This window comes from Diceros bicornis, chromosome 17 (assembly GCF_020826845.1).
Source record: "Diceros bicornis minor isolate mBicDic1 chromosome 17, mDicBic1.mat.cur, whole genome shotgun sequence".
NCBI lineage: Eukaryota > Metazoa > Chordata > Mammalia > Perissodactyla > Rhinocerotidae > Diceros > Diceros bicornis.
Genome location: NC_080756.1, coordinates 40,633,051 through 40,660,712, shown reverse-complemented (window position 1 = coordinate 40,660,712; position 27,662 = coordinate 40,633,051). Strand labels below are relative to the sequence as shown.

The 27,662-nt window shown below is 38.8% G+C and overlaps 1 protein-coding gene across 1 annotated transcript in view; it reads right to left on the bottom strand.

The window, feature by feature from the left end:
• GYS2 (glycogen synthase 2) overlaps positions 1-27,190 on the bottom strand; it is a 54,271-nt gene extending 27,081 nt beyond the window's left edge. The window contains exons 1-5 of the mRNA XM_058557581.1: positions 27,070-27,190; positions 18,018-18,199; positions 13,295-13,486; positions 10,526-10,708; positions 5,301-5,445 (exon numbers count right to left, since the gene is read on the bottom strand). Coding sequence (XP_058413564.1) covers positions 5,301-5,445; positions 10,526-10,708; positions 13,295-13,486; positions 18,018-18,199; positions 27,070-27,190 — 823 coding nt within the window. The remainder of the gene's footprint in view (positions 1-5,300; positions 5,446-10,525; positions 10,709-13,294; positions 13,487-18,017; positions 18,200-27,069) is intronic.
• Between the last annotated feature and the right edge of the window lie 472 nt (positions 27,191-27,662).

The following is a 27,662-nucleotide window of genomic DNA, read 5'->3' as shown; positions in this document are numbered from 1 at the left end:
AAGGAAAAACGTTATAGAAACTGAAGAACAACTGCATTGTGGAAACCAGAACTACTGTAATCTAAAACCTCTTGCTTGGTTTTTGGAGCAGGCAAAAAAATTGGATTGCAAGCTCCTTATCTTGGATGTTCATAGAGCTCACAGAATTGTTGCAACAGTCTGAGACAGTAACTTCTTAATTCATGTTTCTTTTTCTTCTCTCTTGGATACCAGATATGTAGGTATCTCCTGTATAGATGAAGCCTTAAGTTTCATGTTTCCCCTAAATTTCACCTAATCAAGGGGGACTTCTCTGAACCCTACATAAAGAAAAAAACAAAAACATAACTGCTGATCACCTGTACCTCTACCCTCCCTATTCCCTTTCCTGCTTTACTCTTCTCCATAGCACTAGTTACCCCTGACATATTACATGTTTATTTCAGTATTTGGTTAGTTGCCTGCCTCCTCTATTCAGAAGGTAAGCTCTGTGAAAGTAGGCACATGGTTTTATCCACTTACTCTTTCCCATTGCTTGAAGCAGTATTTAAAAATTAATAGTTGGATAGGGGCCATCCCAGTGGTGTAGCTGTTAACGTTTGCAGGTTCCACTTCGGCGGCCCGGGGTTCCCGCTTCAGATCCTGGGCGTGGACCTATGCACTGCTCATCGAGCCATGCTGAGGTGGCGTTCCACATAGAGCAACTAGGATGTACAGCTATGACATACAGCTATCTACTGGGGCTTTGGGGAGAAAAAAGAAAAAAAGGAAGATTGGCAACAGATGTTAACACAGGGCTAATCTTCCTCAAAAAAAAAAAAATTAATAGTTGGATGAATGAATAATTTCCATATTATATTATTGAAATGTTGCTCCATACTTGAAATTCTAGAAAATAGAATCTCCATATAGTTGGAAAAGTCTAATTGCTCAAAAATTCTGAACTAAGGATGAGATATGGTTGCTCGGGCATGTAAAGTAGCATTATTGGCTACCAGTTGTTGATAGCATAAAAGAAAACTAAGATCTTTCTACGAAAAAGGAATTGAATGCTGCTTCGGTGTCTTATTTACAATGCATATGTTGTCATCACAGAGCCCTGTTTTATCATCAGGTTTTGGTACTGGCACAATACGTACATCTCACTAGAGACAGGTAGCTGGTCTGAGGACTATTTGCTCACATTTTTCTTTCAATTTTTTTTCCCAGGTAAAGTTCATGTTCTGGATCTAAGCTGGAAGTATATTGGTGCAATGACTAAATCCAAAAGCGATGGCTCTGTTCCTTCTTTGTACCTTTCTAGTTTCTCAGAGATCACCCTGGGAAATCTGTGGATGGTTTCTTGTCCTAAGTTTATTCTCCTGGTTTGAAGTCCACTGGGACTTCTCACCAAGAGGCTCTTGTATCATTCTTTGCTGTAATAAGTGGAAGCAACTTTGTTAAGGAGCAATCCAGAATATATAATCAGAATATAGCTTCCAGTGACATCGCTTATGTGATTACTCACTATAATCATGAAGAAGGAATATGATTCTAACAACCTGGGCCAAGGACTAGCTGAAAAAATGAAGCTTACTGTATCATAACTGAACACACCATACCTGTCTTATGCATATGGTGATATATAGATGCACTGTCAAAATATTCTACAGAATTTTGAACAATTTTACTGAATATTCTGAATGCAGGAGACACTCCAGGGATTCATTGTCATGTGAATAATTTACATCATCTCACATCATGTAAAGTGGACTGTTAGAAATTTCCTAAATTTCATTTAATAGACTGAGAGTCATACCAGTTCAAGATGAATATTCTTGCAAAATACTCTCTCTGCAACCACTGGAATGGGGTATAGAGCAGTGCTTAGTGTGTCTGAAAAAATCTACAGGAGCACTGGACTCCAGTGACCTTTCTGGCAAAACCCCATGAAACCACTCACTGGCTAGACCATTTTATTTTGTTTTGTTGACATTATAATATCAAATTTAGTGTCATGTATATGACACTTCTCTAAGATGACATCACAAACCCCATATTTTCTAAGAAATATCCAAATTGTGAAGTTTGGACAGATGGTACAGTTCTGCAACCAAATCAAAATACTCTTACAAGGACTTTGATTCTCTTTGTAAAGTTTTCATCTCTGAACAAAATCAGATGGTTCTGAACAGAATTGTACCTTCAATTTTTCACAAATCCAAAAGACCAAAGTGAAAGGAAGACAATGGGTGATTTTATAGTAAATGTGTGAATCATAAGCTGCTGGGGGATTGGCATTCTTCAGGGGGAATATTTTGTTTGGGAGTATTTTGCTTCAACATAGAATAAAAATTCTCAGTATATAATTCATAAGGGCATTCATTTTGATGTACATTATTTTCTTTGTTGTTAGTGCCGTGGAGTCAATTCCGACTCTTAGCAACCCCGTGTACAGCAGGGCTGAATGCTGCCCACTCTTTTCGCGCCATCCTCTCGCCTCCTGGCGCTCTATCAAACAGTGCTCCATGGCTATTCATAAGGTTTTCATGGCCAATTTTTTTGGAAGTGGGTGACCAGGTCCTTCTTCCTAGTCTTCCTAGTCTGGAAGCTCCACTGAAACTTGTCCACCATGGATGACCCTGGTGGTATCTGAAATACCGGTGGCATAGCTTTCAGCATCACAGCAACACACAGCCACCACAATACGACAACCAACAGATGGGTAGTGTGGTTCCCAGACCAGAAAATGAACCTGGGCCGTGGTGGTGAGAGCACTGAATCTTAACCACTAGACCACCAAGCTGGCTAAGTTTCAAAGTAGACGTATTAAGTTGCATATTTGTAATTAATAAATTTATAATGTTGCCCTCTCTTCAATATTTTAAACAAAATATCATCTTTTTTAACATCAGAAATAAATTTGAGTTGAATTCACGGTCAAAGCAAAATAATACAGTAATAAATAGTCCTTTGCCAATTAGTATATATAGTAATATTGTTAAAAATATCTGATCCCATGCAAACTTTTGACCTAGCCAACATTTGCCTCTTGCTCTGGAGCTCTGCCCTCAGCATTGTCGCTGTGGTTACACTTTTGATTGGGGAAGACTTCAAGAATAACTAGAAAATACAAAATCATGGTTATGCTTTATTGAGCCTTTTTTTTAGAATGCTCTTGGGAAAACTTTTGTGTTTAGTGATCTACTGAAAGTCTAATGACCTTCTTGAGCCACAAAACATCAGAGAATTTCACAACTTCAATCAGAGCCACCACTTGATTCTATCACTAATCAGAAGTGGAGTAGAGGGTAGTGTTTATAGTTCTAGTAGAACTTCCAGGTAAAGTTAGCTTGTGGGTACTCAGAAATAGAGATGAATGCTTGAGAAAACCTAGACAGTGATCCATACAAAATAATAATCATTAACATTCTCTGAATCTTTACAATGGACAGGCACTGATCTGAATTTTTCCCATGAATTAACTCTTTTAATCATTGCAACAATTCTAGATGAGAGATAGTATTATCATCATCATGATGCAGATAAGGCACAGAGAGCTTAAGTAACTTTCACAATGTCACACAGCTAGTAACATATATTCAACACAAAATCATTTTTGGCAGTTTGGCAGAAAGCCCACAATTTTCACCACTATCCTGCATGCAGCTCCCTAAGAAAACAAGAATTTAAGAAAGTAGTATGTAGAGAAAGTAGGATCCAGAATATGATCTTGGAGAATGTCTGCTTTTAAAAGACAGAAGAAAGCAGAAAAACTATTAGAAACACTAGAAAAGATTCATTTTGGAGAAAACTTAGAATGTACAGTGTCATGAAAAGTAAGGAAAGATGGAGGTATCTACCACACTTAAATGCTAAACAATGTCAAAGAACATAAAAAAATTAGGGAACCCTGAATTTGATCATATTTGGAAAACCAATTTCAGCCAAGTGTTGGAGGTTGGAAGCCAGAGCGAAGGTGCTATGAGCAAATGGAAGAAGCAACTATGGGTTACTCTTCTAAGATATTTGGCAGCAGGAGGAAGGGTGAGACTGTGTGGACATTTGACAGGTAGTGGCCTCAAGGGAAATTTTTATTTTAGAATAGGAAAAAACAAAGCACTTTTGTAAGCACAGAAAATGATACTGTAAACAGGGAAAAAAAGAAGATCCAAGAAAGAAATGAGCATACTGATGGAGTAAACTCCTGTCAGAGGCATGAGAGTGAGACTCCAAGTGAATCCAAGAGAATCCTTGGAAAGAAAAAGAAAAGAACAGGATCTTCAGGCTGCCGCTATTCAAATTACTTGGATTCTTTTTTTTTTTAATTATCTAGCACCTTGAAACTCTTCCTCTAGACATTCAACTAGTATCTGAAAGAAAGACAACTGGAGACAAGACCACAGGAATTAAGCAAGGAGGATATATTAATTAGGATGGTTTGGTTGTAAATAACAGAAACCCACTAACACTGGTTTAAGCATAATAACAAGGAATTTATTCATAGGATGCTGGAGTATCTCATGGCAAAGATTTAGCTGGGCCTCGCGAATTAGTTTAAACCACGGTCTAAATCACCGTGGAGAGTCGAAAAAGTCCTCTCTCAGTCTGTTTGTGCTTCGTATTGTACTTCAGTGTAATTTAACCTTCTTTGCATCTCATGCAACATAATAGAAAAATGGACACTGCCAACAGCTTCAAAGCTGACATTTCTATTATACAAGAGTGCATTCAAACAGACTCATCTGTTTAGACTTCTTCCTATGGAAGCATTCTGATTGGCCCAGCTTATGTCAAGTGTCTACCTTTGGACCAGTCAGCTGTGGCCAGGTGAGAGGGTGACATTTTAAGAACATGCCTCTTGGCCTTGCCACCTCTGGATGGGTCTGCAGACTGTTCCCAGAAAAACTTGCAAGAAGGTCTGGGGAGAAGTAAAACAGCAAGTTTCTACTAAACAGGACCAATGAGGCAATGTTACAAGATGTAGGACTGGGATGGTCTCACACAAGTTTCTGATATTTTCTTGACTTTCATTTTAAAATAGAAAAGTCAACTCACCTTGCTTATACCCACCGAGTCATTATGACAACCCAGTTCAGACCTAGAGCGTTTCGGGCATAGCCCATTTATTCAACAAGCACAGACGGAACACTACTATGTTCCAGATATAGCTTAGTGTTGATTTCACTGCAAAGCTGAATTAAAATATGTAAAAAGATTTGGGCGGTAATAGTGAATGCAATTTTTCCTCTATTATTTTATGCATTTTTGTTTTAAAATTCTCATGCTATGATGTCATTTGGAACTGAAACATCGGTGACAAATTCAGGGGTAATAATTACCAGGCTTTCTCTTCAGCATATGTTCTGCCTCTATTGCTGTTATCTCAGAAACTGTGGTGAACACATGAGCACAATGGACTGAGGCTCGCTCCATGCAATACCGATGGTAAATCTGCCTTTCCCCGGCTTCTTTGTCTATGTTAAACTGTTAAAACAAAACAAAACACGCATACATGTACATTTGCTTACACTAGTCCTTCTACACAAGCAAAAGAAAATCACATTTTTTTTTTAATGTTCTCTCTCCCTTTTTTTTTTTTGTAAGGAAGATCAGCCCTGAGCTAACATCCATGCTAATCCTCCAATTTTTTTTTGCTGAGGAAGACCGGCTCTGAGCTAACATCTATTGCCAATCCTCCTCCTTTTTTTTCCCCAAAGTCCCAGTAGATAGTTGTATGTCATAGTTGCACATCCTTCTAGTTGCTGTATGTGGGATGTCGCCTCAGCATGGCCGGAGAAGCGGTGCGTCGGTGCGCACCTGGGATCTGAACCTGGGCCGCCAGTAGCGGAGAGCGCGCACTTAACCGCTAAGCCACGGGGCCGGCCCGAAAATCACATATTTCACATATTGTTTTTCCTCAAGGCTATGTGAAATTTTATGGCCACACACACAAAAAAGATAAATTTTTATTAAACTCACTACTAAAATGCATAGCTACTTATGCTTTAAAAACTGTTGTTTACTTCATTTCTGCTTCTGAACTGCTATTTAACCCCCAAAGTAAATATTTCCACTTTGCTATAATTACATAGAATTCTTGATTTTTTTGGGTATTTTGGTTATACTTTTATTTATCCCGCATTTTATAAATATTGAACTAATTCCTTTCCCCAAGGTCCTTATCATATTTTTTTCCATAAACAATGAAACAAAGCTGACATTAAACTTGATACTGAAAGGAAGGGTATTTATTATCATCCTTAATTTACTGAAAGGGAACCTGATGAAGAGAAAAGACAAATGTTTTTCCGTGGGTATATAACTCCTACCACTGTATAATTTCAAGGAGTGTACAGTTCCTTTAATTAGATAGTGGGTTAGATTGTGTAGTCATCTGTTATTCTGGGTATCTTAATGTAAAACAAAAAGAAAAAAAGCCAAACCTCCAACAATTACTTAAATGGTTGGCAACAGTTGTGGGCTTTTGCATTTTGCTTAGTTACTGAATATATGTCTTATATAGCTGCATATGAAACTAGCAGTGCCTAAGAGAAAAAAGCATATAAAGTTTCTGGCATTATGTTAGCAGGGCGCTTTTCATAATAAAGATTATTAGAAGAAGCTCTTCAATACTACGCGTCAGGTACTCTTCTAAGCACAACGTCATATTTAATCCTCATAAACCACTGTGACATGTATTGTATCTTCATTTTCTAGAGGGGGAAATTGAAACTTCTGAAGGTTAAGAAACTTGCCCAAGGTCACATTCCTATTAACTTTCTTAGCAGAGCCCTAAATTGATCTCAAATCAGTCTGACTCCAAGCTTGTGCTCTCACCTGCTTTTATATCAGATTCCAACTCGATCAATAAGTCAGTCCCAATAATTACTGTACCATATAGAGGAAAATACTCAAAAAGACTCATTAGATGATTCTAAAGATTAGAACAAGGAAATTCCTAGATCATTCTTCCGTGACTATAATATTTGCAACCACCTCTCTGAAAATGTTTGAATTAGGGTTCTATATGGCATTCTTGGATCAGCAGAAGCTTTTGTAAAAGCTTTATATGGCGGTCTCATTTATTCAACCAAACCTCTCATTCAACCAACATTTTTTTGAGTAATTTATGTGCTTCTGTTACCTTTAAAGAGTTTATAAATTAGTGAGAAAACAGGTAAAAATCAGGCATAAATGAGTAAGTGCCTGAGGAAGGCAAAGGATGAGAGGGGAGGATAGGAAAAATATCTCATACTGCTATGTAAGTGTTCATGTTATCAGTATCACCTCTAGAATGTAAGATTTCCAAAGGCAAGGACCATGACTTATTCCATCTTTATATCTTCAAGTTGATTGAATGAATAAAATGTTATTTGCATTCAGGCATGAAAGTTTAATTTGGGGAAAGGTTATTTTGGACTAAAAAATTAGCTGCCCTAAAGAACAAGTATATACAGTCATACAGTCACAAGTATATACATTTTATGTGCAGAAAATAGCAGGACGTTGGATGTGACTGTAGCATCAGATGTAGAATGTACGAGACATAATAGGGCAACATCCTGGTGGGATATAATAAGGCCAGATCCCAGAAGTCATTGAACTTAACATTTAGACAATTAGGGATGGGAAGATAGATTTTCTGAGTAAGTAAAGTTTCTAAGTGAGTAAACCAAGTATGCAAAGATACAGGGGAAGATCAGCAGAGGCCTGGTGATCCCATGAGAGGTCTTCATGAAGACAGGCACATGTGCGTGCTTCTGCCTTTTTCTGGCCCCATGGGGGTCCCTTATCTCTTAGGCCTGTGATATGCATGGCCACACTTGTGGCTGTACAGCAACCCTATCTGTTTACACATGTTGTCCACTTTTCCCCATATTTATGATAGTCTGAGATTCCAACATCTAGGACATATCTGGACCTGGTTCTTTGGACAATGTGTCTTATTTCCCCGTGTTTTCATATATCTCATAACTTCTTGTTGAATTCTAGATAATGTGTATAAAAGAACAGAGAATGAGGTAAAGGATATATTAACCAATAAAACACAGTCCAGGGGGCTGGCCCCGTGGCATAGCAGTTAAGTGCGCTCGCTCTGCTGCTGGTGGCCCGGGTTAGGATCCCAGTGCGCACCGACGCACCGCTTGTCAGGCCATGCTGAGGCGGCATCCCACATAAAGTGGAGGAAGATCGGCACAGATGTTAGCTCAGGGCCAGTCTTCCTCAGCAAAAAGAGGAGGATTGGCATGGATGTTAGCTCAGGGCTGATCTTCCTCACACACACACACACAAAAAAACAACAGTCCAGCAACAGAGGAGGATAACCCTGTCACTGAAGTTGACTATCTCAAAACTTGGTCAGAGGAAACAGTTAAAATCCATCAAATAATTGTCTATGGCTTCCTTCACCATTTTCTAATCCCAACAGCATTGTCCTCACATTTCCATCAAGGGAATTCTGTTGCTATCAAGAAAAGAGAAGCCAAAACATAAGAAAACTTAAAAAAAAAAGTATTAGTCATCTGCCTATTACAGTGGAGGGGAAAATTGACCAAGGGCTGGACTGATAAGAAGGAATTTGGAAACATCTTGGAGAGTCTCAGAAAATGCATATGCTGGCTAAAAATGGTTAAAATGTTATTTTAGCTAATAAATTTAACTAAAAACTGAAACCAACTTCAAGGTCCTCATGAGTCGGCTATTAACAAAAAATGTTTTCAGTTAGTAATATTTGAGTAAAATAGTTCTCATCTTTCTGCTTTTACAAAAGTTGAATACTTTTATTCTTGTTCTCATTTCCCCCCATGTTTATCTGTCTGAATCAGAACTTACTGAAACAGATTTTGGGTCCTGCATCAAAAGACTAAAGTATGACTCATTTCTTAGGTTGAACTTTTAAAAACTTTTCATGTATATAATTTGGTATTTTTAATGTATCACCCAAATTCTAAATCTAGTGTGAGCAGTCTGCCATGAAAAATGATTATGGGAGCTTTTTCTATGAGAAATGATTATAAATTTAACTTAAAATCTAGTTCTTATTATTTACTAGTCACTCTGCTGGCAGGACATTTTACTAGAACAGGGGGCTGAGGTCTAAGTTTACATACTTCAACCAGAGAGGGGCTTTAAGCTAGGGAAATATATAATCCTATTTGAAGACAGTGATATAAATACTGACCTTTCATCAAAAGGATAAGGTTGTAATATATAACTATATGCTACACTGCATTTGTTCCTTAAAAACAACTAATAATGTCTGATGTATATTATTAGCTGTTTTTATTAATTGTTACTATATAATGCTCTTAAGTATTCTGAAGTGAAATATTTGATAAGCCTATTTAATATTTTCTCTTTCACAAAAATCAAAGTCTGCTCTTCTCCAGGAAACACAGTCATTGAGCTTATCACAGATCACTGGTTTGCCCTTATTAGTCTACCTTTATCATATGCCGTTAGGAAATTTCCCTGATCTTCTGACTCTCTAAATTCTTTGGTGACTTTATTTTAAATATACATCTTTTCTGTACAACATGACCTTTAGGTTAGGCTGAACTTTTTATAGGAAAACTCTCATTAGGACCATTCATTGCTTTGCAAATGTTCAAGTTTGTCAGAAAAAACTTTTCTGCACTCAAAGTGTCTTTGAGATAGTAGCATAACTTTCCACTACCATTATCTGAGTATTATTCATCTATTACACATACACATTCTGTTTCATAGAATCTTAGCACTTTTTTCAACTGGGGAAGTCTTTAGAAATCAACTTTCCAACTTTCGAATTTTCCTGATAGTGAAACAGAATCCTAAAATGCTAAATTGATTTGATTGGCAATATAGATAACAAATCTGCAAAACTCCTGACCTTATGGTACTCAAATGCTTTGTTAATATTATTGACATGATGATTAAAAGACATACCTTAATTAATCTGATTTAACTGATGGAAAACAGAAGAAAGAAATTAAAATTGACTGACTGGGTCATGGAATCAGGCATTCTTCTAAGATGAGCAAACGCAGCTGTTTGGTCACCAAGGACCCACATCTCTGTTTTTAATAACTTCTGCCTTACTTGACCCCCACAAAAACTCCATCTACACACTGCAGAGTTACAGGAGAAATCTGATCATTTGGAGGATAGATGAAGTAAGGCTCATAGTGCAAGTTGTATGCCTGGAATCCCTGTTCTCTACCTGCCACTCAGAGCTGTGTGTGGATCCAGTGTCCTCACAGCATTTCCCAAGCTTCTGGATAGACAGGAGCCCAACCTTGTGTTCACAGTGTCTTACTCCCATCATGCCCCTTTGGATCTTGGATCTATTGTTCCAAAGTGGACAGATATCTGGCCTCTCACCGCTACACTCTACTGCACTCTGAACAAAGTTAAACTGAATGAGCTCTCTGTCACCCAGGGGAGGCTTTGTCATGAATATTGACTAGTTAAAAGGGCATTTCTGCCATCTGGCTGGCAGATGAAATGTAAAGATCAATACTTCTCATCCTTCAGCTTCAAGGATCTGAAAGAAAGAGGGTGAGCGGAAGGTGGTAAGCCTATTTACCTTATCCAGATGGTTGTAGAAATCAATGTTTGCTGCACAGAGGTACCTCCCAAGCAGTGTGGCGTGGGTGGTAAATATTGTAGCGATAGGAAGTTTCCGAGCTCGAGAAAGGATCAGTCCAGTTCCGGCCTGCCATTCGTGGAATTGGGCAATGACATGTTTCCCATCTGTGTGATCTGTCACCTACAGCAGAAAAGAAGCATTTAGAAAAGTTGCTGGTGAAGCTTGATCTTGCTCATGGCTCACAGCATCAGGAACTTTATCATACCTGTAAATTTTAGCACAACTTAAAGAGATCTGAATATGAAGCATGCAGATTTAGGAAGTGTTTTATAGAATTTAGTGGCATGTTCATAAAGCCTATATATTTTTGTGGCATAATTCTCCTTTCAGTGATGGATCATGTTTCCACAGAGGGGCCTCATAGAATAAATGTACAGTAGGTACTCATAAATATTCATTGAATGGATGAATGAATAATAGCAATAATAATATCCTTGAAGATATCACTGAGCAGCTGAATCAATTGGGACTACCCACTTACAAGCTTCTTTATAAACAATAAATGACTTCATGTTTTAATATTATAAATATTGTAAATTTCATAAATATTAGAAACAATAAATTACTTCAATTTTTAAGTCAGTCTTATTTTGATTTTTCTGTTCCTTGAAGCCAAAAGCACTTAAATTGGTATATCATTTTTTAAGAAAATGGAACTGGGGAGAAAGAGGCTAATAACTTGCTTAGAGTCAAATCATTAGTAACACACTGAGGACTCAGGTCTAATTCCAGGTCTGATTCTAAAACCAGACAGGGCATCAGTCTCTTTGCCTTAAAGTTACCTTGTTGCACTGTTATAAAAAATTAATATTTGTATTTCACTCCCCTTATGACTGTCTATTTCCCTAAGTGGGGGGAGTGGGTAGCACTGATAATGCAAAATACCTGAGTTTAAGAAGTGTGGAGAATGGGAAGTCTGGAGAGTTAACATAAGACAGCCATTCTCATACTTAGCATGCATCAGAATTACCTGGAAGGCTTGTTAAACACTGAAATCTGGTTCCCATTCCCTGGTAATCCAACAGTTCTGGGCTGGGGACAAGAATGTGCATTTCTTTTTTTTTAATGTGAGGAAGATTATCCCTGAGCTAATGTCTGTTGCCAGTCCTCCTCCTTTTGCTGAGGAAGATTGGCCCTGGGCTAACATCCGTGCCCATCTTCCTCTACTTTATATCAGATGCCACCACAGCATGGCTTGATAAGTGGTGTGTAAGTCCCCGCCTGGGATCCGAACCTGTGAACCCCAGGCTACCGAAGCAGAGCATGCGAACTTAACCACTATGTCACAGGGCCGGGCCCCAAGAATTTGCATTTCTTACAAGTTTGCAAGTGGTGGTCCACGAAAATACTCTTTGAGAACCACTCACTGACTTAGGCTAAGACCTTTGTACTTTAAAGTACCTGCTCTTCAAAAAGTTCCTCGCAGCTATTAACAGCTGCACAGATCAGTGGCAGCAGAGGTGACAGCAGAAACAGGGCTTACCCAGCAGCCTTGGATTTTTTTCAATGTTTTTATTTATTTCAAACAAAGAAAATCTCTATTTCTGGAATAGAGAAAATTGCTTTATTTTAGAGAAAATTGGAGCTCCCACTTTCTTGCTTCTCCCCTCTCTGTTTCCCTTTAACAGAAAGGACGACAGCAGACACACACACACACACACACACACACACACACACCCTTGGAGGCTGACCTCAGCCCTGGAGGCAGTGGCTCAGGGAGGCAGTTGCAGAGGAAGAGTTGGTTCCACCGACTGATGCTAAAACAAGACTGCGTATCTGTCATTAGGCCAGATCTGCCAGCCCCCTAACCCTTCTTCTCCTATTCTGTCACCGACACAAAGTGATAGGACCGCCCCTCCACCTTCCCCTTCACATCAAGGCAGCCTTTTGTTGTGGCAATTGGAATATGACTTCATCAGTAAGAAAGGCGCCAAGCGGAACACACTCCCAGCATGCAGTTCTGTGATTTGTCCTTAGACCATACTCCCTCTTTGCTAGGATACTCTTCCTTCTCCCTCTGATTTTTAGGTTAGGTATCATCATCTTGAGATAATGCAAGGAATGCAAAGAAGTCCCACTGCCATGTTTGAGGACTTAAGAGAGCGCAGACTTGGCTCATTTAATAAGGACTGGTTTTTAATACTCTTAGTTTTTTACATCTGTGGGATATTTCACTGCTATGACTCCTTAGCAAGTGCCAGGATCACTTCAGCCCTTAGAAAATGATGAAAATATTGAAAATCTACTGCATTTGCACAAGTACTCGTGCATAAACACCACCAAATATTTCAAACTGTTTTCTACTCCCATGATTCTAGAATTCACGTACATAGTGCATGATGTATACTATCTATTTTTTCCTTACATATATATTGAATATATATGTAAACACCCAATTGAGTTTTATATAAAACACCCAATTATATTGCCTGCTACACAGATGATCATTCATCGTGATCATGATCATCATTCTATTTAAACCTGACATGAGCTAAATATTGATAAGTATTATTATTACCCTGTCCCAAAGGCTGGTATTTAGTTTGAGGAATGCTGAACATTTTCTCAGATTCCTTTGAAATGTATTAGGACAATCAATAATGGCATCATCTCAAAATTTACTTAGTCTAAAGATCATGGGATTGTTGCTGGCACAAAACACAATTGTGCTGCCCCTCTATTGTATGACCATAGAGTAAACTGTACCTCTTTTAAGAACCAGGCAGTTAAAGATCCAAATATCAACATATCATTGGCTTCTCGGTCGTGATAAGGGATGCCGACACTGCATGCCTCCCAAAGGTCACCTTTCCACCTGTCCAGATTCCAAGCCGAAGAGCCTATGTCAAAGAGCACCACATAAGGACTCCCCTCTATCAGCCATCTTCCAAAGTGCACCTGCCATATAAAGAAGACACGGCCGTGTAGTAATACTAGGTAACGCAAGGGAGGAAAATGTATTTGTGCTTAGAGGATATAAGCTTTATTTGGAACTCAACAGCAGATTATGCAAGCTATATAGGAAACCATAGTGATAACACAAAGCATCTGATGTTTGAGTCTGAAGATGGAATGGTCTTGAATCTGTTCATCTAGAATCTCCAAGTTCTTGCTCTTCATTAAATTTGGTCATTTAAAAATGAGGTATCTAGATCATGTGATCTCTGTTCTTCATTATCCTCCTGTGACCTTGAGCTCATGGTTTTAAGATTTAGTATTACAGTTTATGTTTTTATGATGGAGTCATAAGATGAACTGCTCTGTATCTTTAAAACCTTGTAACTGGATATAATGTCCACTGTGTCACTTATTTTCCTTCATGCAACAGGACTTACAATATTTCCTGCTAGAAAAAAGTTGTTTCTGTAGACTAATGTGTGTGATTTCTCTTATCCCCCCAGCAAAAAAAAAAAAAATAGTGTGACACAAAGTGTTTCCCAATATGGTTTCTGTCAGAGGTCTTAACTAAATATATTGCCCAAGATACATTATCTCTTTAATCGAGCAGCTCAAAGTCTAACGCTATTACATTCTTCAAATTGACTTCTTTTTTTTCCAAATGTTTTATCTTGTGCAAGTTTTAATGCATTTACTATCTCAAATTTTTCCAATTGTAATTATATAGTCATTTGTATATCCAAGTTTTAACTTCCCTTTTGGTCTCTATTTTTCTATAGTAATTGACTCATTCTTTTGTCCTGATTTTTATTTCATGTTTATTCTCCTATTACATGGTATGCCACTCCATAAATCACTTCAAATCTTTTTTGGAAGTTGGCAGAGGCTAAGAGCCTCTCTCATTGGGTATCCAGGCCTCTCTAGAAAACTGAATGTGTCCACATTGCTCACATATTGACCCTTATGACTCCACCCAAGGCTGAATTTTGCAGAGCTCGGAAGCCCGTTTTATCATCATTCCCTTCCATGGGATTCAGGACTGTATGGTGATGTCTTTCTCTCATCCATGCCTTGGCCAACTTTGAAAGACCCTCATTATGTGTCAGTTGCTTCCATTGTAATTTAGTATTTATCATGGCAGTCATTTTCAGATTGAATTTTCCAGAGCCCCAAACAACTTTTCAATAGTTTTCTCTTTGGGACATTCATTGATTTAGGTTTTCCTTCAATGAATGGTTATTGACTGCCTAATATGCGACATACGATAACAGTGAGCTAAGATCATAGAGCACTGTTGAAACTACAGAGAACGTAAGCTAGCTTGTCTTCACTTCCAGTGCGTTCTTGGCTGCAACGTGGAAACATACTTACATAGGAAATCCGGTTAGAATCGTGAGCCTAGTCAGTTTTATCATGCTTTTCATCTTTCTCTTCTTTCACAAGAGCTTCAACTGCAAGCCCCTTCTAACATCTCACTTATTTCATCCCGATAGTACAATATGCAACCTTCTTTCACTCTCCTACATTCTCAATGCTACCTTCGCTATGATATATTTCCCTGGTGCCCTGTAGGACCTGAAGTTCCCTTTTAAATTGAATATTCTGCACCTTAAACCTTGCATATACATCCTAGACACCACTACTCACATGGACATCTCAGTGAGGTCATCTCATTTTTTCACCCCCAGAAACAGTATGAAGGAAAGTTCTTTGTTAAAAAAATTATACTGGGGCCGGCCCGGTGGCGCAAGCGGTTAAGTGCGCGCGCTCCGCTGCGGCGGCCCGGGGTTCGCTGGTTCGGATCCCGGGCAGGCACCGATGCACTGCTTGGTAAGCCATGCTGTGGCGGCGTCCCATATAAAGTGGAGGAAGATAGGCACCGATGTTAGCCCAGGGCCGTCTTCCTCAGCAAAAAAAGAGGAGGATTGGCGGATGTTAGCTCAGGGCTGATCTCCTCACAAAAAAAAAAAAAAAAAAGATTATACTGAAAATTTAAAAGCCTTGTTCTTTATTTGTGTATAAAGACCTCTTTGAAATTTATGCTATCCAAATAAATTACCTTTCTTGTCTAGTAATCACCTGTTTACTTTTCTACCTTATTCTTGGCATCTTAAAAATCTAGGTTTTTTATCCTAAACACTTACCTTATAGTTACTTGACCTTGCTGACTTCAAAGAACTTCACATCCACTATGTTTCAGCCACCCAAGCTCATGGCTGCGTTCTTATCCTTGTCAAAACCCAGACTGTTCCTCCTCTGAAATACTCAACTTTAGCATTCTATTCTTGACCATAACTTCTATATATTCCATTTCTCTCACTCTCTCCCAGTATATATATCCTTTCTTTTCCCTCTTTATGACTTTCAGTTCATGGAACCCTCCACTTTCTCCTATATTATCATTTTTTTTCCAGCTTTGCTTTCCTTTCTATCGTTTCAGACACAATAGTCCATCAGTTCAACCCTTAATTCAGTCAATCGCACAATTACCTCCAAGACTTGTGCCAAATTGCCCCATTGCTCAAAAGCTGAAATTAACACTGAATCTCCATCTATTCAACTTCCTGTGGTTTCACTCAGGCTGCTAACTGCTGCTGGAGAAAGTCACAGTCGTATATATTAGTGCCACTAAAAAGTCATAACTATACCTCAAAGACGTCCAGAAATTCTTTTGCCTATTCCTTGAACACTCTTTCAGAACTTATTTCTTCAAATTTTCTTATTTTAATGCTTGCCTCCTAACTTTCAGAAGATGACCTTTAACTCCTACTTTAGTAAAATTACCAACAGTGAGTGAGACCATCCTGAATTCTTCATCAATTTATCTCTATTTGCATTAATCCTTTATTTCCTGTTTGAGTGAAAGGGGTGAAGAACGAACCTTTCAATAGTGCTTTGGATCTTATTTCTGCCCCCATCCTCAGTGACCCCACTTTCTTCAAACATCCATTTCTTCTGAACTTTCAACTTCTCCCTGTCTGCTAGATATTTCCTTTTGGTATATAAATATGCTCAAGTCTCACTCACATTCAATAACACATCAATTCTCAAAACCATGTCATCCTGAAACTACTTAATTATCTTTCCTTTTCATAGAAAAATCTCATAGCCACAATTTCTATATCCTTTTTCTCACCACTCATTCATTCCTCAACCCACTGCAATCTGATTTAACCTCCCCTTCTCCTCTGAAACTATATTTAGGAAGGTTACTGTGAGTGACCTAAATATTACTAAACCCAATCGACCCTGGTTCAATCCTTTGTTGACTTAATCCCTCTTTCATACTTGAAACTCTCTCTTTCCTTGTCTTCACCTCACTATTCCTCCTGTGATGGCGACAAATTACCACAAACCTAGTGGCTTAAAACAACACAAATTTATTATCTTACATGTTTGGATGTCAGTAGTCCAAAATGGGTCTTATGGGTTGAAATCAAAACACGCTGGCAGAGTTGCATTGCGTCTGTAGTATCTAGTGGAGAATCTGTTTTCTGGCCTTTTCCAGCTTCTAGAGGCCACCTGCATTCCTTGGCTCATGGCCTCTTCCTCCATCTTCAAAGCTTGTCACTTAAACCTCGGCTTCCATCGTCATATCTCCTCTCTGATTCTCATTCTACTGCCTTCTTCTTCTAAGGACTCTAGTGATTACATTGGGCCCAACCAGATAATCTGGGATCATCTCCCTATCTCAAAATCCTTAACATAATCACATCTACAAAGTCCTCTTGCTATACAGGTAACACATTCACAGGTTCTGAGGATTAGGATTTGGGCATGCTTGGTTCTACATCACTAGCTCTGTTTCTACTTTTGCAGTCCCTGACGACTTTTTTTTTTCTTTTTGTGAGGAAGATCAGCCCTCAGCTAACATCCATGCTAATCTTCCTCTTTTTGCTGAGGAAGACCGGCTCTGAGCTAACATCTATTGCCAATCCTCCTCCTTTTTTTTCTCCCCAAAACCCCACTAGATAGTTGTATGTCATAGTTGCACATCCTTCTAGTTGCTGTATGTGGAACACGGCCTCAGCATGGCTGGAGAAGTGGTGTATCAGTGGGCGCCCGGGATCCGAACCTGGGCCGTCAGCAGCGGAGTGTGCGCACTTAACCACTAAGCCATGGGGCCGGCCCCCTGACTTCTTTTAATGTAGATGTTCTAACATGCTGACATTCCCCAAGGTTTGGCTCAAAACTTTTGCTCTTAGTCTATAAACTTCCACTGAATAATGTTATCAACACCCATAATGTCAACTACAATTTAGATACCAATGGCTGCCCCCAGAACATCTCTATCCTATACGTTCTGCTGTGCTTGAAACCTATTATCCTGGTAGACGTCTCCCTATGGTTTTCACAAGGTGCCTCAGATGTAACCTATGTAAAACCAAATTCCTCGTCTTGCTCACAAACTTGCTCCTTTTCCCTAAGTAGATGAATGGTCTTCTCTTGTGAGTTCGTGTAAATTGTAGTTTGTTTTCCCATAACAGTTTGCTAAGACTTGCCGAGTAAAGTATCAGTCAGCCTCCTTTACCTGGCAGCCATGTTTATTCATTGTGTCCACTGCTCTTCTAACAGCATCATTTACAGGTTCACACTGTTCCACCTGAGTCTTCATATTATGCTCAAAATAGGGACCAATCAGAAAATAATTGTCTCCCCATTCGTCTGCTGTTGTTTTGGCCTTCGTCTGAATCACAGTATAGATGCCACCAACTGTTAAAAAGAAAAGGTTCCATTATCATTCAAGTTAGTAATTCATTTTAAGTGATGGAAATGAGTTCTCATTTTAAAGTTAGCATTTAGGATCCGTCAAGCACAAGGATTTATTTAACTTTCTAAAAGAACGTTTTTAAGAGACACTATCAAATAGTTTCTATTTGGTTCAATTCCATGCTTATTTTAAAGCCAGGTGTCTGTTAGAGAAGCAGCAGGTTGGCAGCACAGAAGTACGGAGAAGTACAAACATTTCAAGGAAATCTGAAGAGAAGATCCAAATAAAACAGTACTTGGCTTGGCTCTACCCATAGTGAAGTGTCAAAGCTGAGACAAACAGCCATTGTCAAGACACATGCCCTCAGCAGCAGTAGTCACCTTTCACCCCTTCTCCTACAGTGGTCTTAGAAGGGCCTAAGGGATGTTCAAGTAACAGCTGCTGCTGAAATTATGAGCAAGTCTCCCAAGATAAAGAGCCACTTCCCTTCTAAGTTACCAAGCAAGGTACCTCTTGACAAGAGGAAAGAGCTGACAGATTCTGAGGGGGAATGCTTGGCTCAACCCTCACGTCAAACCCAATGACACAAATACAAATTTTCATATGGTATTTCATTTTTTCCCCTCTGACATTTCTGCCACCAATGAAAACACAAAACCAAAAAAACATGTATGCTTTTGGAAATATGCATAATCTTGGATCCAGCATGTCCACATCTAGAAAATTGTCCTGGGGAAAATGAGAAGAGCACCAAAATATATGTATATATGTATAGAAAGATATTTATTGAAGTATTATAATGTTGAAAAATTAGAACTAACTTAAATTGAGCTAGTTAACCTGTCTAAGGCTCAACTAGCTCACTTGTTCAGTGGGAATAAAGTAGTACTTAGCTTGGGGGAAAGGGCAATTTGTAGCAACAATATTAAAAATTAAGCCTCATTGAAAAGATGATATTTGAGTAAGTTCTTAGAAGGGTGAAGAAATTAAGCTGGCAGATATCATGAGGAAGACTTTTTGAGGCAGAGGGAAGAGTTAGAGCCAAGGCCCTAGGTTGGGAGCAAAGCGTGCAAGTAGAGAGTAATAGACATTGAAAAGGTGAGGTTGAGAGGCAGTAACCAGTTAGGACGAACAGGGAGGGTCAAAGGGAAGAAGACCTTCAGCAACGTTAGGCAGGATATTTCGATATTTCCTATTCTGGCTTTAAGCAATCAACTTGTATGTGAATACGGAAATAGTCTGAAGCAATTTCTTGAGCAACACCTTGTCCATGAGGTATAGGCGAGGGGACGACTCAGGAAATCCTGTATGAAATCGCTGAGCAATACAGATCCTGGCACTAATCTTCAATTCCATTTCCAAGAGCAATTGTATTACTTGTATACTGAGAAGAAAGCTTCTTCTCATTTTTCACTATGGTTTTTCATGAGGGATTTTAATTCATAAAGATGTAGGGTTTGATAGCTACTAACTCTTAAATTTCTTATTTTGCTAACTTAGACTTTAACTTGTAAATCTTATCGATAGTCACAATTGGCCAAAAGGTAGAATTGCCATCTGCGAATTTTTCTTTAAGCCTAAGCCACTCAAAATATGCTTTTTGGTAAGTTACCTTTTGAGAGATGAGACCAAAAAGACAAATGTTGATACAACTCTACGATGCTAACAGAATTTATTAATTTATAAAAGAGAAGAGCTAATGTAACTCCCCAAATGTAAATATTATATTCAAGCAATTTTCATATGAGCCTATATAAACTTATTTTCCTTAAGAACTTCCTCTTTAAGAAAAGACTTTTTTTACTGTACCTAAAAGAAATTTAAATTGTCACTTGAGCAGAGTCTGATAATAAGGACACTATCAATCACAGCTCAGGTGATAGGTGAGGAGGATAGCGTGGAACACATGAAGAGGATCTGCAAATCCTGCAGGCAGAGGCTTCCAGAATGGGCCAGAACAGACATGATTTGCTAACCATTCAACAAGGAATCTGAGTCTACATAGATTGATGTCAACATCAAGTTCACCTCAATATTTTCCTAAAATCCAGAAAATTTCATGAACCACCAGAACTATTTGTTGAGGAAAAACAAATTTAGAGAAATAGTTTGCAAGGGCAACTAAAAAGAACTTTTGTTTAAAGTGTGAAAGTCACATTTTAGCAATACATTTATATATATATATATATATAAAGTTTTATTCCAAGCCATTGTCCATAAAAATGCAAAATCTTCAAATAATTTCTCCTCTTCTGTAGACTTATTTCCTTCATCTTATCCAGGGGAATACAAGATCAGGTTCTGATAGTGTACATTTATTAAATGCCTTATTCACATTTCTATTCTTGAAATCTCTTTTATTTGCAACTATGATCTTGCAAAGATCTTGCAAAGTTGCCTAGAGATCTTAGAACATCCTTGTTTGTTAGATTGTGTTCCAAATTCAAATACACTTGGGTAAATGCAAACACATTTTTATTCTCTAAAGGACATAAGAGAGATGAGAAATTCTTTATTTGAAAAAAAATGAATGTTTAGATTTGGGAATTGAAATGTAAAAATAAACATAGTTCATCAATTTGCTACTTCCTTTTCTCATTTGAGGCCGCCAGCCATAATATAGATAGTCCCCAAATGGCCTTAGAGCGCTCGTCAATATTATGGCTATGTTCTTTCAGTCTATCAGGAAATAAAGACATAATACAAAAGTCCATGCCATATTGGTTGAGGCCTGATTGTAAATAAATCTTTTTCACTGCAGACCTCTCCCTGTACGGTCTTTCTGTGGACAGGTCCTCTTATGGCATTTCATATGCTCAAGCACCATTTTAGCCTCTCTCTGTCCTCCTCATATTTATATGCTAACTAGTTTTCCTCAATTTTTCCTGTTTATTTACTACATTTTGCCCCAAACTCCTCTTTTGAGTGCAATGGCATAAAAATAGAGTCATTCCTACTTTCACATTTGGAGTATAAACCAGAGGTTCACCAACTCATATTTTTTCATGAATTATTGTTTCACCACAGTGTAGGTCACTGAATTTGGACTTACCCTTCACTTTCAAACATGCACTTTGTGTTTTATCGATCTGTCTTTTTCTGAAACAACGTGGGAGCTATCTTTAGAGTGAGGGCAAAGTATCAGGCCTTCCACAAGAAAGAAAAGATGAGCTCCCATGGCATATATGTCATTGAAGTAGCTAAAACCCCAAGTTTTCATCTAGAAACACTGCTGATACTGCTAAAAATCAGGATTCCAAAGCAGCATGGAATATGGACACCAGCCAAAATAAGACATTTTATAGTTACATATAAATTGGGAGTATTTTCACTATTTTTTAAATGTTTAAAAGTTACAGAATTTGGGCCGGCCCCATGGCTTAGCAGTTAAGTGTGCGCGCTCCGCTACTGGCGGCCTGGGTTCAGATCCTGGGCGCACACCAACGCACTGCTTCTCCGGCCATGCTGAGGCCGCGTCCCACATACAGCAACTAGAAGGATGTGCAACGATGACATACAACTATCCAAAGGCTTTGGGGAAAAAAGGGAGGAGGATTGGCAATAGATGTTAGCTCAGAGCTGGTCTTCCTCAGCAAAAAGAGGAAGATTAGCATGGATGTTAGCTCAGGGCTGATCTTTCTCACAAAAAAAAAAAAAGTGACAGAATTTGGAAGTAGTGTGACTTCAGTATGCATAGCTAATAATCTGACCCTCCTGTCTCAAGACACAGTTGCAGAAGCAGGGGTAGTCATTATACAACTAGAACCTCAGTCTCTGAGGCAGCAGGTCTGGTAGGAAAGAGAGTAAATGCTTCTGGTGACAATGGTCAACAAATGTTTGTGTGCCCAGCACTTTGCTGGGTCTGTGGTGCAAATCAAGGCAGCTGCAGTCTTGGGCAGTAGGACAAGATACACTTAGAGCAAGACCACACACACATCCCACCCTGAGTACACCACAATGGCAACTCTATGTTTTATACAGAAGGGGCTCAGACACATCAATCTGGATGAAAAGGAAGTGGGCAGACCAGTGATCATCTTGAAGCTATGTGTGTCCCAATCCTGGTTTTTACATAGATTCTGTGTTTCATGCAGTGTGTTTTGGGATGTCATTGACATGGCCACTGCATATCCACACCAAGCAAAAAGACCTCAACCCCTAATTACTGTGTCACCCGTGACTGTAGTAACCCTGACCTATATCTTTTTTTTCTCCTCTCTGCTTTTGCATTGAAAAATAGAATCATGGAATTACTCAAAGGGGTAGTCAGTATGAAAATGGATGATCCAACTTCCTCATTTCATGAAAAAATTTTATGAAGAAATAAGAACAAGCTAATACCTACAGAGTGTTTATTAAATGCTAGGCACTGTTCTAAGTGATTTACAATTGGTATTTCTTTTAGTTTTCACAACAGCATTACAAGTAGATGCTATTATTATCTTTATTTTTAAATGGGGCAAACTGAGGCACAGAGAGGCTATGAGATAGACCCAACATCACACAGGTAATGATGAAGTTGCGGTTTCAGTCCAGACAGTATGACTCCAGAGCCCACAGGCTGTAGACAGCAAGATTGTAACTCCGTGGAGCAACATATTGATGGATCTTTAAAAATGGTGGGTGAGAGGGACCGAGGAAGAAAACGAGTAGTATCAAAAAAGATAAACATCTAAATTCTTTCTATTCTGCTCTAGAGAAAAGCCACTTGGAAAATAATACTTAGAACAACTAGCTTTTTAATTTTGAGTCTAGGCACTTCCAGGTTACCAAAAAGTATCCCAGGGCTTAGGGAACTTTAGAGCACTGGTTCTCACATCAATCATCGAGGCCTCTGGAAATCTGATGAAAGCCTTCAGTCCTCTTCTCTGAAAAAGCACTTACACGTCTGAGTACATAATATTTTCAGATACAATTTTAGGTTTACAAATGCCTCAAAGTCCATTTTTATCCAAATCCCCACCTTTGGAACACCTCCCTCAGAATGGTGGACTTGCAATTATAATCAGCTTGTACCACACCATTTTGACTGTAGTTTTCTGAGTTCTTCCATGTGCTTTTCGTACCATGTGAGCCAGAGCTATGGCGCCTGGTTTGAGGAGGGAGCAGGAAGAAGTATTATGTCCAGCAATATGCTGGTTTAGGGCTAAAGCAAATGGGTTTTAGCTGATTTTAAGAGGGAGGTGTCCATTTAGCGATTAAATTTCAGAAGTGTTCACATGTATTGAATTAGCATTCATTATTGGTGACAGTATTCGTTAAACTCTTTTGAATGATCCTAAATATCCTCAACATGATAATTGGTCCATAGTCTACAACGATATGGGCAAATCTGTGTAGAAGAAATGATTGTAGTAAGGGCTGAGCAAAGGAGAAAGTAAACCTTTATGTTTCCAACATTTGAGCAAACACTCCACCCTAGACCATGCCACAGTCTCTAATTTGTCTGGTAACTTTCCTGCTATCCTCTCCCCCAACCAGTAATAGTGCTTTTTCGAAAACACATCTGACTACTTAGCACTTCCCACAGTTTAGTACTTGAATGGCTGCCCATCCTTCATGGATGGGAAATAAAACTCTTTAAGGCTATTAACTCACCATAAACTTCACAATCTAGCCCCTGCTGATGTCTCCCATCTCCTCTCATACTCCACTCCTTTTCCTTCTCTAAGCTTCCCTCAGATCTTTGAACAGAGTACACATTCTCACCTCTGAATCTTGGCACACACAGTTCCATCACACAGAATGCTGTCCCCTCTTTATCACCTCCTCTGTTATCTTTACCCAACAGCTATCCATCCTTCAGGTGTCTCAAATGTCTCTTTACTAGAGAGGCTGTTCCCAAACCTCAAACTAGGTAGAATCTCCCCTGCCCTGCCCCCCATACACACTGTATAGTCTTAGACCATCTTGGTCTCATATTCTTATGCCCATCACATGTGACTATAATTCCATGTTCAGTGTCTATCTTCCTGCAGGTCTGTAAATTCTGTAAGATTGGGAATCAATTCTGTACTGTTAAACACTACGCCTCTCGTCTCCCAGTGCCTCACACCTAAGAGATACTTGATGAATCTTTATTTAATAATAAATGGATGAATGAATAAAAGCGATAAATTTCAAGGGTTATATGACCAAGTGGAAAAGCTTATTTTGAGGTCTGAGAATTGACATCCAATAATTTAACTATGATTCTCTCATTTGTTATATTTTACACATTTCCATTGTTCATGGGCAAAATTCTGGCAGTGAGGGCTTTTATTCCTCTCTAAGAAATCTTTTGTTTTCTTGAACATGAATATATTTCCTTGTTTGCCGTAAACCATTGTAAGATGGCTGGAGCATATTACAGTCACTTCATTCAAAAAGAAACTGATATTCAAATAGTTTAAGGGATGTTTTTACAAAGTCTCAGAAATCTATGTCTTTGACTGAAAGTCCTATGTTCTTTCATCTACAGGACATTTCCGTAGGCGATGGAGGTTTTAATTTTTAATTTTTGTGTGGTAGTGAAAAAGAGAAGTGGACTTGGAGGAGACCTAAATGCTAGTCCCTTCCCTGCCATTTGCTTGATCATTTGATGCCTGTAGGCATCCACTTCTTCTATGAAATGGAGAAGCCGTGTTTGTGATCTTTAAGATGCCTCATATCACTGCTATGAACTGCAGGGAAGTAAAAGTTCAAACCAAATCTTAAAAAGAAACTCCAGTATCCATGTATGACCAGAGATGAACACAATAATTGCCCATTTATGTGAAAATCTCTTAAAAATCAGACTGTAATAAATATTAAAATAAAGATATGTTGGAGATGATGTCAACTTGGGTAAATCACATTGTGGGTTGCCCTCTACAAAGTGGAATTCCCTTTCTCTTGTGTGGGAAATGAAAGAAAATAAGTATCAAAGGCAGCTTAGAGGTTGAAAATAAATGTATTCATTCCTCACTCAAAAGAAAAAAATCCTTTGAGCATTTTCTATATGCCAGGCACTGTTCTAGGCCCTGAGCGCAGCCCGCATGTCACTGAGATATAAGATCCACGGCATAACAGTTTTCACCAGTGTGTTCCCAGCACCAGGAGACAATGTTCCATTAAGGCTTGCTAAATGGAGAAAAAAGAAGGAAAGGGAAGAGACTACTCGGTGCTGGAACTCATGCAGAGTTCTTCTGCACTGATTCCTGGTGCTAAAGAGTCCCTCCAATTTTTTCCACCAACAAGCTCTATCCTTGAATTACTGCCTACTCTGTTGAGAAATTAAGATTTCTCTTAATTCAAGGTGCAGTCTGGGATTCATGTGTGATAGGGACGGCTCTGGCCCAGGAACTTTGGGCATATTTAAAAACCTGTGACTGGAAAAAGAACATGAGACACAGCTATTTGTAAAATACTTTACTTCTCCATAATAAAGTTTCCATCCTCTTTGCTTCCTGCTCACTAAACTACAAGGAGGAAGACTGTGCTTTGTTCTCTTACACGCGTGCTGTGCATTTCTACATAGGCAGAATTGATGTTTAGTTATTACTTTATGAATTTTATGAATGCATACACATGAGAACTTTGAACATTTAGCATAAGGGGAAAATCAGAAGAGATGCCAGATGTAATTCGTGTAATTTTGATGTTATACTGGTTCTGATTAGTGAAAAGAAAGGAGTAATGTATCACATTCATGTTATCATTTCAGATCCTTTAAATTACTGCAATAAACATATAATAAAAAATAAACATGTAATGTGTCACATCACATGCTATCAGTTCAAATCCTTTAAATTCCACAGGTTACCGCTTCCTCTTACCCATCGGTCACCCGGCCTGGCTCTTCATGAACTTCAAGAACTCAACTTTCAAAACTGTTACTTTTTCTTTACTAATATTCCCTCAATCTTAGTGTCAATAGTCTTGACACTTTTATTTATTTTTTTTAAAGATTTTATTTATTTTATTTTTTCCCCCCAAAGCCCCAGTAGATAGTTGTATGTCACAGCTGCACATCCTTCTAGTTGCTGTATGTGGGACGCGGCCTCAGGACGGACGGAGAAGTGGTACCTCGATGCGCACCCGGGATCCGAACCCGGGCCGCCAGCATCGCAGCGCGCGCACTCAACCACCAAACCACGGGGCCGGCCCTTGACACTTTTAAATTAGACAATATCAATCCACAAAGAACTGCTTTTTTTATAATTTTACAGATACCTTTGTTATAAAAATCATTTAGGTTGCCGTTGTCTGCCTTGCCTTCTCCAATCCAGCACAAATGAGATGATAACTTATTAGAAAACTATTTTAATTTTGTCAATTTGATTTCCTTTCTTATTTTATAATTTCTATGTACACATAGCATTGAAGAAAAAATTACTTTCATTTTTCTCAACAGGAGCTCAATTTTACGCCTTCTGAGCAGCTTCTAAATTAAAACTTGATTCCAAGCTAATCTTGAACTCTGAGAAACACTATTAAATATTTCATATAATTACTAATAGTATATGGAGTTAAAGTTTCTAATTGGTCCTGATCACATACAGTTCTTGCTAAAGTAAGGTACTTAATTGTGCTTTTTTAAGAAAAAACATAAAACCAAAAAAGTAGATATTAACTTTTTATTCCTGTTTTGTCATAACATGGATATCAAATTTTAATTTAAATGCACATTCTCCGGGCAATGACTAATATTTTCAACTTTCTCCGCCTTCAACACATACCCAAGTCTAAGTTTTCATTGCCTGTTGAAATAGGCAAGGTTAAATGTAACCTAAACTTACACTCAGTTTAAATCCTTTCCTCACTCTGGCAATTCATTCTCACTAGAGAGTCTTCTGTGAAATCCTAATCTACAGCAATCCGGCAAACAGCCACCTTCAGGGGCAGTACAAACCTTTATTTGTCACTTCCCAAGCGACTTCAAAGAGCAGTAAGTCCTCCACCGGAAGTTCTTCGACTTCCCACAGTGGAAGGCCCCCCAGGGATGTCACGGATAAGGACCTGCCCCGGAGCATTCTTCTTCCAGTCCTCTGAAACTTTTTTGAATCCCTCCTTCAGTTAACTGTAATCCCAGGAACAGTGTGGTTTAGAGACGCGGAGGTTCAGAGCTGGTGGATTAGGCTTTGGTAGCTTCTCACAGGAATAAACCAACTGAATGAAATCTGACGTGCTTCCCAGAGAACTCGAAATTGAAGGAGGAATTCTCAGCTCCTCTTTACAGTTTGCCTGGGCAGGTCCAGTGAGGACAGTATCGCCAATCAGTATCTACCTAAACAACCCAATCACAAGTAAAATCCTCTGGTTGGGGCTTAGGCAAGCACCCTCTGAGTTAGTGGAACTCTCATAGGCTGAGCATGATACAAGTCCAGACCTTTGACCTTTGTCCTTTTAACCAAACTCCTAGACTCACACAGTCACCAATGCTTATTTCATCACTTCCAAAGTGATCCAAGGTGAGCAATTTCCCTTAGAAAGTTTGCAGACCAC